Source organism: Salvelinus sp. IW2-2015, linkage group LG25 (assembly GCF_002910315.2).
Source record: "Salvelinus sp. IW2-2015 linkage group LG25, ASM291031v2, whole genome shotgun sequence".
Taxonomy (NCBI): Eukaryota; Metazoa; Chordata; class Actinopteri; order Salmoniformes; family Salmonidae; genus Salvelinus; species Salvelinus sp. IW2-2015.
Window position 1 is genome coordinate 11,749,071 of NC_036865.1, and position 12,498 is coordinate 11,761,568.

At 42.1% G+C, this 12,498-nt stretch overlaps 1 protein-coding gene across 1 annotated transcript in view; it reads left to right on the forward strand.

Moving 5' to 3' along the window:
- The window catches only part of ttc27 (tetratricopeptide repeat domain 27), a 127,555-nt gene that overhangs the window by 54,076 nt on the left and 60,981 nt on the right, over window positions 1–12,498 (forward strand). The window contains exon 9 of the mRNA XM_023970027.2: window positions 1,183–1,249. Coding sequence (XP_023825795.1) covers window positions 1,183–1,249 — 67 coding nt within the window. The remainder of the gene's footprint in view (window positions 1–1,182; window positions 1,250–12,498) is intronic.

The following is a 12,498-nucleotide window of genomic DNA, read 5'->3' on the forward strand; positions in this document are numbered from 1 at the left end:
TTGACTGCTCCCCTCCTGCCAAAACCTGCTCTGGTTTTGTAGCTGGCCACAGAAGTTTCCATTCAGGCTTTGGTTTTCTACCTTTTACGGGTGCATCTCAGTAGTCTAAAATGGCTGCTTGACAAGTGAAAACTAATTCTTGGTAGCCATTCTCCACATTGCTTTTATTTAGTGTTTTCAGATCAGTAAAATGAAGGAGAGTAAACCACTCTCTGGCCCTCTGCCTTGTCTAGGTCAGTGTGTTGTGCCCATGGGAGTATTGTCCACCTGCCTAATGCTGATTGGCCAGGCAGGCACATGGCTGCGGGATTGCAAAACCACTCTGAATTGTTAATCAAAAAGAACAAACACAATTTATTCTGACACCAATCGCCCCTCAGACGGTGCAGTGATGTGCATGTAACTGCCAAAATAAAGGAAACACCAACAGTGTCATAGTTGGGTGTTGGATCCCCATGAGCCGCCAAAACAGCTTCAATGCGCCTTGGCATAAATTCTTGTGTCTGGAACTTTATTGGAGGGATGCAACACTATTCTTCCACTAGTAATTCCCTCATTTGGTGTTTTGTTGATGGTGGTGGAAACCGCTGTATCAGGCGCCGCTCCAGAATCTCCCAGCAGTGTTCAATTGGGTTGAGATCTGGTGACTGACACACACACACACACACACACACACACACACACAACACACACACACACACACACACACACACACACACATCCTTTAAACCCCCATGCTCCTTTGAGATCTCTTCTTCCAGCCATGGTAGCCAAAATAATTGGCAACTGGGCATTTTTATACATGACCCTAAGCATAATTGGGTGTTAATTGCTTAATTAACTCAGGAACCACACCTGTATGGAAGCACCTGCTTTCAATATACTTTGTATTCCTTTATTTTGGCAGTTACCTGTAGATGAATGGTCTCATAGACTCGGGGACAATGAAAGCCCTTTCTATCATAGCACAGGCAATTCTGTCTAATGGCCAATGCACTGATGGGTCGTCAACGAAATGAACAATAGCACTTGACTGTTAATAAATCAATAGATAGGGAAACAAATCACGTTGGAGCATCAATGTACGGGAGAACACTGCAATCAATAGGGGGAAGGCAGAGATGGGCTTGTATCCGATTTATAACTTCATGTTCATTAGTGTGTCATGTCTCTGTCTTGCAGCACTGATTTCCAGAAAAACAACCCAATCCATAAGCTGACTGAAGAAGAGCTCCTGGCCTTCACCTCAGTAAGTCCTGTCTCACCATGTTTAGTTCTAGCACTTCCTCTGAAATGTTGTGAATGTCCTCAACTAAGAAACCTTGCTCCCGGTCTTCTAAATGGGATATTTTAGCTTTGAGCGGTCCACCACTTAAACCACAGCAAACGTTTCATTTTAAGTCCCTTACGTATTTGGTTCCGAGTGAGGGTCACAGAATTATCGGAATCTAAAATATGTTGGAGGCTAGTGAGAGGAGGAGCATGCAGGCTTGTCTGTTATTGTCACCTTCCCTCCCTCTCTAATACGGGAGTCATGTCCCCTCATTTCACTATTTACTCTTAATTCATCCCTCCCCACAGCGGCCACTAGCTCCTTCCCCACCCCTCAGCGCTCTGCACATTCCCTGACAATCTCCAGCATTCTCTATATACGGTTTGTGTTATGGCAGACTGATGCCAAACAACCGTGATACTTCCCTCAACATTTACACCTTCAATGCATTGTACCAACTCCTTGTACACTACCTATGCTCTTACGTGTACTCTAGCTTTCTCTTTTGCTCCCCCAGCCTTGTCTTCTCCCCCAGCCTTGTCCTCTCCCCCAGCCTTGTCTTCTCCCCAAACCCAGTGTCTGAGAGGTATGTAGCTGCAGGTGTGTACTGCTTTGGCTCTCTGCTCTCATCTGTGTTACACCGCAGGGAGTTGTAAAGGAGAGGAACACAAGGGGCCGTGCCTTGGCTGCTTTTGTTGTCATGGCAAGGTAATGTTCCCCCTTTTTTGTCCACTGGCAAAGCAAATCACAGAAGTGTGTGTGTGTGTTTTTCTGTTTGGAATCAAAGGATGTGGCAGGCATCAAGGCCTCAAGTTGCTGCTTCAATCATATCGTTTCCACATGGAACTCATCAGACCTGCTTTCTCCCTCTTTCTCTGTCCATCTGTTCTTCCTGCACTTTTACAGCAAAATAAAGATGTATATTTTCCTTAGAGTAATGATGCCATCAAAACAAAGAAGAAATCGTAGCATTAAACAAGTTGCGTCAATGACCTTGAGGCAAGTAGGGTTTGATTTGCTTGTCGACCTGCACTGTGTCCTGAAGTAACATTTGTGATTAGTCTTGCTATGCCTTCACTCTTTCGGCATACCCATAGTGCACCGTACCAAAAAAAGCAGCTCGAGACCAAAATATATTTACGGTAAATGGCAGGTCAACATTCAAGTTCCTTCATTGCGATGTCCTAACACCCACCTTGCTGCAATGTTGTCCACTACATTCCACTGAATTGCTTTTTTGGACCCATTGCAATGCAAAAGCAATGTCTGCAGTGTAGTAGTGTTGTATTCACTGTAAGTAATACAGTATTATCCATTTCATTATTTTGTTTAGCAGACTAAGACTAATATTCTGCCTATATTTGATGCCGTTCATAATTCACGACACTTCGTCTCATAATGAATTACCTTCTCAAATGTATATGATGTGATTTATACCTATGGCTATGTATCTGTTTCTAAATCTCGATCTCCTTTTTACCTCTGTCAATTGACATGTACTATTTATTACATGCAGTAAGTCTACATGCAGGAACTTCATCCTCTATCCCTTTTCTTAACGCTCTGACTGTGCAGTGGAACTGAGACTGATATCATTTACCTCTATATTATGGGATCATTTGCTCTGCTATTGTTTGCGCTTGTCTTTGGTTTAATTTCCCCAGCTTTCCTTCATTTATTTMTATTATTCCCTTTCCCTTCACCACAGCAACAGAAAGGCGTTTGCACTCATTAGGAGTCCTCCATTGCATATTATCTGGGGAAAAAAGCACTGCTAACTCGGACCTGATTGAAGCATGATATCTCTATATCCTTGGGATGGGGAGAAGGGGCCCCAGTCTCTGGAGTTTGGCACTGAGCCTCTGCACTGAGGAGAATGTCTTAAACAAACAGGGGTTGATGCCATCTCTCAGCTTTACGTCTTGGAAGTGAATGGTATTATTACTGGAGCGGCTGCCAGAAGATACCTTATCCAGACTGAGGATGCAGCATCCCACCCACCGTCTGAACCCGTAACCTCCCTCTACCACCACTCCACTCTGCAGCCCCAGGCTCAGGTGGATGCATGGTTGTCCCATTGTGATGGGAAGCGATACTAATCCTGAAATTATCCCAAGCACTGCAGAGAACAGGGATGGGTGCGGTTTCTCACAGCTGTGGTTTTCCATTGCTGTAACTCTGGATGTTTTGCAGTTTTGGCATATGTTTCAAAGTCAAGTCAAACTCCTTTTTTCAACACCCATAAGCTTGTTCTGAGATGTTCCCCCACTTCAGAGACGTCATGTTCAGTAATCAGATAGCCTAGTTGGCCGGCCGAGCGAGTAGCCTTTGGAAGAGCTCTGTGAGGGTAGGGTCTATTCAGGGCAAAAACTGCTCTGGGCGGAAGAAACGTGACGGACAGGAAATTAAAAGCAAAATAAATAAAATAAAACAATTCTATTGAGGCTGACCCAGACGCTGGCATCGCCTGGGGCCAAAATCTCTTTTTTGCCGTTAAAGCTCAGTCTCTGGGGGAAAAAATCACTTTCTGAGATCTGTGAATTGAAACATTTGCTTCCTATGAATGTGCGCTGGCACATCTCAGCATTTGTATACTGGGCGACTCTTCTAGCCAGGCAGGGTAGAAAGGCAAGTCAAGTTCGGGGATTGAATGTGTCCCAAAGCTCTGGTGCTACCATCACTAGCATGTTTACATTGGCCTGGCAAATATTAGAGCCTTCTCACTTTTCTGTACATTTTCTTCCCATGTATAAACCAGGTAAAAAGTAGTCGATCTCCGACTCCCTCTCTATACCAGTGGATTTAAACCTGTGGTCCGCGGGGGTACTACATGTGGTCCACACATTTAAAAAAAAAAAAAAGAAGATTTTTTTTTTTTACATTTCTTTCCCTCCTCCAGACACAAGTTGAGTATACACTGTGTATAAAACATTAAGAACACCTAATTAATATTGTTGCACCCCCCCCTCCAGAACAGGCTCAATTTGTCAGGGCATGGACAGTGTCGAAAGTGTTCCACGAGGATGCTGGCTAATGTTGACATTAATGCGCCTGGCACCTACTACCAAACCCCGTTCAAAGGCACTTAAATATTTTGTCTTGCCCGTTCACCCTCTGAATGTCACACATACACAAACCATGTCTCAATCGTATAAAGGCTTTTGGAGTGCCAATTTATCTTACCATTTCTACCGATCTGCGTGCGTGCCAGTTAGGATTTTCATATGCACATTTTCGTTGAACAGTTTAATTTATTTTATAATAGTCTTTGTATCTCAAAATCATTTTCATGTGATTAATACAAATTCTATCAATCTAAATTCATATTACACATATCTAAAAATAACCTATTGCCATGACAAACTACTGTATGTGAAAATAGCCTACATAAAGACAACAAATATAAACATTGCAGCCTGCAGGTAGAAAATATCCTGATATAAATTACATTGGCTAAGCATCACCTCTCTGCAAGGAACTTGAAACATTGTATCAACTTGGTCCAGCCTGAATTGCACTATCAAACTTGCAACATTGTATAATTATTCTGTACCTTCAGTTTCCCGTTCCGGACACACACAGCTGTTGGCTATTTGCTCAAGGCATAAAAAGTAATCGTGTAGGCCTATTTTGATGTTTTCACAGGATCCCTTTTACGTTGAGTGGTTATCGAGGGAGAGAGCTGGAAAGATTTTTGAAATAGTCTACATTGGTTAGCCTACAATTAGGGTGTGGATTATTTTGCTCTTCGCTCGCGGTCACGTTGTACAGCGCCATGTATTCCTAACGGAAACCCTGAGGGTTTCGGTTTGAATTTTTCTTGGGATAGAAACACCATAATATTAATCAAATTAATTAAGCTACATTTCTTACAATCAATCCCATATACTATGTTCTTACAAAAAAAGTTACATTCTCTCATACAACCAATATTAAAAACAGTCAAATGCTTCTCAAAGATGCCCTTTGGTGGTCAAACTTGCACTAACTAGCATTACTGGCAACAATGGCTGACACTTAAATAACGTGCCAAAGAATTTTGCGGCAGCCCGCAAGCTGTGTTGCAGTACGACACGACTTTTATAGGAAGAACCACTGAATTGTCATTCTCAATGGATGTAAAAACAGACGTTTGCTTGCTGTTTGAGGTGAAGAAAAAATTACTTTGAGAAGCTACACAGCTCATTAGTGGTGGTGAGTTACGACAATCAGAAATGCTATCAGATCCCCATAAGGGCACATTTTATAAGCCTAAGTTTGCGCGCAGGCCAGGTAGCCTAGGTCTACTTCTATGTTTAATCAGGTGCGCGTCCTTACTCAGCATTGACTGGAGCGCTACAAACAGAAGACAATTCATAAATTGACAACTTGTAAATGCAATGAAATACACAAACTTGTTTCTCACAAGTGTAGCCTAGGTTGTGCGCTCTGCAAAGAACGTGTCCACTCTGACAATGAGAACTGTAAAAGACTGTAATAATAATATATTGGAAGCCTTAACAGAAATTACGGTAACCAGACTAACATTGTAGATTTGAAATTATGGGAATTAACGGTTAATGTACTACTGGTGTGCCATCCCTGCGGCCTCTGCAATGGATCAGTCCACTCAGACAGGCGTGAATCAAGACGTGCCATAACATATATATTTTTAAACTGCTCGACTAAAAAATTCTCGGCCGACGAACAGCCTATCAACCAAGCAATTGACCAGTCGACTAAATGGGGTCAGCACTATTACATTCACTGATAAAATGGAGTTTTAATTTGGCCGCTAAGATATTTTGTTAAATTCTGCACCTCCACGAATGGTGGTCATCACTTTTGTTGGTTATTTGGTAGTTCCCGGAACGGAAATGGGTTGGGAACCGCTCGCTGCTCTAGACCTTTTCAAGGGCATTTGACATTTCTATCCAAATGTTCAACTTGGCCATCACAAAGTCGATGCTTGATCATAAATTACCAGCAAGAGCAACGTGTTATATGTCAAGTCCTGGGGATGAAGTTTCAAAGCATTGGATGAAAACTCCTATATACCATCAATGAATCCAGGAAAGTAGGTTTGGTGGTGATCCACAAGTGCCCAACATAGACCATCCACTAAACGGCCATTCTGGACAAAAATCAATGGCTTTCTGTCACTCGACAGATGACAGAGATGACTGCCACTTTACTGTCTCATGTTTAAATTCATGGAATGTACTATTTTATGGGGAGGAGGGAGTCCAAAAATAACCTACCCATTGGTGCATGACGGGAGGTGAGATTCATAATTCACCAGGGACACCGCTTTTTTCTCTTCTGTCAGATTACCTTTTGGGGGAGCGCTGGAGGAAACCGTAAACGATAGCGCAGCTGATCTAGCACTTCTGCTGAAATTAAACCCCAGAGACATTTTCACAGTGCTGGTCGTTAAGTGCTCAAAAGACCGTTTTTAAAATGGTCAATTTGTAGGGGTCAGAGTTAAAATGTTTGCCAGTAAATGGAACTGCTCATAGTTCCTCATGCTATATGATGAGGAAGTATTCTTAAGCTATGTGTATAGCTGGTTGAGTGGGGGTGCATTATGCCTGAAGAGGCTGTAGTTTTCCATTGCAGGTGTGGACAAAGCTCTGTTGGGTTTGCAGAATTGTCTGTCTATCATGAATTCTGCTCTGTGTACTCATCCGTATGATTACAATGCCTAACATACATTTGAATTTAAAGGTAAGTGCTTAGGATCTGCCTGTGTGTTGATATTGAATCCCAGCAATTTTAAACATAAAAAGCTGCAAGTGAGCAATAAACTGCACTATCCTATTAAGAAAATAAGAGTAGCACTGTCAGTTGCCTTGAGTTTTTTTTGCAGTGGTGGAGAAAGTACCCAATTGTCATACTTGAGTAAAAGTAAAGGTACCATAATAGAAAATGACTGAAGTGAGTCACCCAGTAAAATATTACTTGAGTGAAACTCTAAAAGTATTTGGTTTTAAATATACTTGAGTATCAAAAGTAAAAGTATAAATAAATTCAAATTCCTTATATTAAGCAAACCAGAAGGACACACTACAACATAATTTACAAACAAAGCATTTGTGTTTAGTGAGTCTGCCAGATCAGAGGCTGTAGATGACCAGGGATGTTCTCTTGATAAGTGTGTGAATTTAACCATTTTCCTGTCCTGCTAAGCATTCAATATGTAACGAGTACTTTTGGCTGTCAGGGAAAATGTATTGAATAAAAAGTACATTATTTTCTTTTGGAATGTAGTGAAGTAAAAGTAGTCAAATATAAATAAAGTATCGGTACCTCCAAAAATTTAATCGTTTTTTCACTTAAGTACTTTACACCACTGGTTATTGGTAATTGAGAAATGTTTTGCAAAATGAATTTCAGTGTGTAAAATTGTTAGTCATTATGAGGTCTGTAGTTATGCCCTTGGAGGTCCCTAGACCATTATTTGATACCTCCCATTGCAATATTACCCAAAAGGTAATGATCCAACAGACCTCAGCCTGAGCACCACTATGGTGTCTGCTCAGCTCCAAATTTGATCACAAACACTCCACATCCCCTCCTATCTGAGAATAGAAAACTGTGAAGGTGTCCTGGTCTGCTACACTGTGCTGGTAATATTTTCGATGTTCTAGTCCATAGCCCGGCTGGCTTCAACTGATCCCAACGTTGGCTCGGTGCACCTGGACAGCCTTAATGTTTTTCCTCTAGTGTCAGCACTTCTTGTCTCTTTCTGGCGACAAGGGCTTGAACTACCACCCATGAGTGTGTTGTCAAGCTGAGCTGTTTGTCAGCGATTCATTTCTTATAATTGTTGAGGTTTGGGACTGGCTCTGTGGACCCATGTTTTATTTTCCAGAACTGTTTGAACAATGATGGCTGGCCATGTCATGAGGTCTTGAATTGTTTTTTTTCCCTGTTCCGGATCTCCTTACGCCCCCCACTAGGGCTGATCTCGCTAACAAAGGCAGGCCAAGGGCAGTGTTTCCAACGGGCTCAGTTTTGTGATGCTTACATGAAATGTAAAACAGATGGATGTAGAAATAGACACGGTTTTATAGAATACAATGAACATATGGGCCAATTTGAGTATACTCTAAGGTCTACATAAACATAGTGTGTGTATATAGGTCATATTACAGCCTCCATAGGTGTTGATCAGTGACTGGTGGTTCTGGAGACCAGTCAACAAAGGACTCCGATATCAATTTCAGCCCAGCCTCAGAGGTCCTGTTGGGACACAGTGATATCCTTTTCAAATGATATGGTTGGAGCAAAATGGGTTTGTAGCAAAAATCCATCATGCACTGATCATCCCTCCGAGAAATAGACATGTTCTCCTAAATAAACTGTTGTCAGTAGTAACATTGTCTTTTCGGTGGAAGTCTTTCTTTTTTTCTGCTGAAGGAAATATTTGATCTGTCTCTCACGCCATCCTCCCACCCTTGGCCAGATGCGAGTCGATTGGGGAGGGTAGAGCAAAGTAGGAGAGAGAGGTGGAAGCACTAATTGATAGGTGAGAAAGTGAGTCAGGCGGTTGCATCCGCCCTCTCGGGCTGAAGACATCTGTATTTGTTACACAGCCCTACAGTGACTTCTTTTGAAACGTTGAAAGCGTGAAGAGCCTGTGTCTATGGAGAAGTAATTACTTGTGCTAAAAGCCTAAAGCTGCATTTGTAAACCGCCTCAATAGGCCACAGCCATTGATTTTTGTTTTTGGTAAATGAAATGTCGAGGCCATGGTGATAATTAACATTTAATTGCTATTGGATTGTAAACATTTTTTCTAAAGTTTAATGACAGCCAAAGGCAGCATTTCAGCATGCCATGGCATTTCAAATGGTGAACTGTTTTTGGAACTGTCTTCAAGTTGTAAATGGAGGGAACACTCAGTAAGTGCTAAATGATTGCTCACACCTTTGTCACGCATAATGCCTATGGTACTTGGAAGAGCATGCTGGTTGGGTGGGTGGGTGGGTGTGCAGGTGGTAGGGGTTTATAATATATGTAATGTAACTGCGGGACTACAGTTCTGGTCAGTGACGAATGTGGTCGCTAATGGTTATCGACCACATTCGTGTGGTCGATAACGTGATCTTTGTTTGTCGGGTTAGGAGTTGACTATGGAAGTGTTGAGGGACCAGAGATTATTCGAGGGAAAACACCTGAGTATTTTCCCCCTCCCATTGGAGCATCCCTTCCTGACTGTGTGACTGACTTGATGGGCCACCCCACTGTCCAGACGATGAGAACGGATCTGTTTTATACACTTGAGCATTTACAAACCAAATGATTGTTCCATTATGAGGGAACAATACAAGCTTGTTAGAAACTACACATGCTGTTGGGAAATTATGCTCTAGAAAGAAACCAAAGCTTGTCCTCCAGACATCAGAAGCAAATTAACAGCAAAACCAAAACAGTTGGTGCACCTCAAATGCCCTGAACTTTTTTTCTGTAGACGGTTATGATAACCTCTGTTTAAATGCTTTTAACTTTTGTTTACATGGAGTTAAACCAGGACAACTGCCATACTTTGATTTTATATACGCTCCTCTTGAATTTTTTKGGGGGAGAATGTGGCTGTCTAAAATATGTTCATTTTATTCTGTTTGTGCAGTGAAATTAACAAAGAGCTGTGTCGATTTTATTTATTTGTATTTTTTTTGGGGGGGGGGTGGCATTGTTACATGATTCATTGGTAAAATTGTATTTTATTTGTGTTAAGTTCTCTCACCGTCAGCTTGGTGTTGATGTCCATCCAGCCTTTAGTTCATCTGAAACATTGGGCTGGCACCAGTAATCTCATTGTTGCTGGAATCCTCAGAGCGTCTGCTGGCTGTGTGAGCAGGCATCTTCCCAGCCTACAAGTGGATCCAGGAATCTGCAGGCTGGTTAGATGGTTGTCACATGTCTGGCCCTCACCATCGGCACTCTACTTATGTTAGCTTCCTGATGGTTGTCTGTTATCACCAAGCTATGGTTCATATGTCTGTGTTTGTGACCGGTAAACTAATCTTTAACAGGGTACAGTAACCAGAGTGCCAAGACTACCATAATTACATTTTACCCAGATTGTGGTTATCAAATTCTTAATTGCTTGTTCACAAAAATAAACATGTATGACATATCTACTGAACTAAAATATAAATGCAACATGCAACAATTTCAAAGATTTGACTGAATTACAGTTCATATTAGGAAATCATTCAATTGAAATAAATTCATTAGGCCCTAATCCATGGATTTCACATGACTGGGAATACAGATATGCATCTGTTGGTAACAGATACCTTTAAAAAAAGTTAGGGGCGTGGATCAGAAAACCAGTCAGTATCTGGTGTGACCATTTGCCTCATGCAGCGCGACATCTCCTTCGCATAGAGTTGATCAGGCTGTTGATTGTGGCCTGTGGAATGTTGTCCCACTTCTCTTCAATGGCTGTGTGAAGTTGCTGGATATTAGCGGGAACTGAAATAYGCTGTTGTACACTTAGATCCAGAGAATCCCAAACATGCTCAATGGGTGACATGTCTGGTGAGAATGCAGGCCACGGAAGAACTGGAACATTTTCAGCTTCCAGGAATTGTGTACAGATCGTTGCGACATGAGACCGAAACGTGCTGAAACATGAGGGGATGGCTGGCGGTGGGTGAATGGCACGACAATGGACCTCAGGATCTCGTCACGGTATCTCTGTTCATTCAAATTGCCATTAATAAAATGYAATTGTGTTCGTTGTCCGTAGCTTATGCCTGCCCATACCATAACCCCACCGCCACCATGGTGGAGTCTGTTCATACCGTTGACATCAGCAAACCACTCGCCCACACAACGCTATACTATCTGCCTGGTACAGTTGAAACCGGGATTCATCCGTAAAGAGCACACTTCTCCAGCGTGCCAGTGGCCATCGAAGGTGAGCATTTTCCCACTGAAGTCTGTTCCGATGCTGAACTGCAGTCAGGTGAAGACCCTGGTGAAGACGACGAGCACGCAGATGTGCTTCCTTGAGACAGTTTCTGACAGTTTGTGCAGAAATTTGTCATTTGTGCATGTGGTCTGCGGTTGTAAGGACGGTTGGACATACTGCCAAATTCTCAAATGATTTGAGGCGGCTTATGGTAGAGAAGTGAACATTAAATTATCTGGTTCTGGTGGACATTACTGCAGTCAGCATGCCAATTGCATGCTCCCTGAACACTTGAAATATCTGTGGCGTTGTGACACAACTGCGCATTTTAGAGGTCTTTTATTGTCCCCAGCACAAGGTACATCTGTGTAATGATTGATCGTGCTGTTTAATCAGCTTCTTAATATGCCACACCTGTCAGGAGGGTGGATTATTTTGGTAAAGGAGAAATGCTCACTAAAAGGGATTTAGACACATTTGTTCCCAAATTGAGAGAAATAAGCTTTTTGTGCATATAGAACATTTCTGGGATGTTTTAGTTCAGCTCATGAAACATGGGACCAACACTTTACATGTTGCATTTATATTTTTCTTCTGTATACATTGTGATATTGCAGACAGCTCAGTTAATACACCTCTCTATATTGAAGTATAGTTTACCTGAGGCTGAATGTGACTAGTCTGGACACGCAAGTCAGACGCTCACCTCTGTCACGGACCACTGATGTCTTTGCTCTGGCTCACGATCCAGGAATGAGCCGAAGAAATGTCTGCAATTTCAAGGGCCGGCTTAGGCTTCACTCTGGGGGAAAATCTCGGAAATCTATTTGGAAAGCCCAAGTCAGTCATAGAGAAACCAAGAACGGCCACAGAGGTTAATTTATTGCCTTGGAGTTGGTGGCTGTTCCACTGTAAATCTCCCCCGTCCGCTCCAGGCTGATGTCTTAACCAGAGCTGGCTTTTCATGTATATTCTGAAATGTATTTTATAGTTTTAAGTGGTTTTCAAAGTTTATTAGCAGATTAAGTTGTTGGTCTATGAAGCAAGTATATTTGCACATTAAATTTCTCAAACTTTGGTACTGTTTTCATCAAGAATTTGCATTGGGCTACTCAGTCTCGATATGCAGTAAATACAGTTAAGATGTAACTCGGTAGTCAACTGTTTTTCCTTTGACACTTTTGTCAAATCTGAACGCTTTGATATGGCCACAAGATGTATCCGGGAGGTTACATTTCCTCTTCTTGCATGTCGCATTGATTCTGATCACCATACCCAGCACCTCAAATTATTCCTCCTCCCTCATCGCCGGCAAATA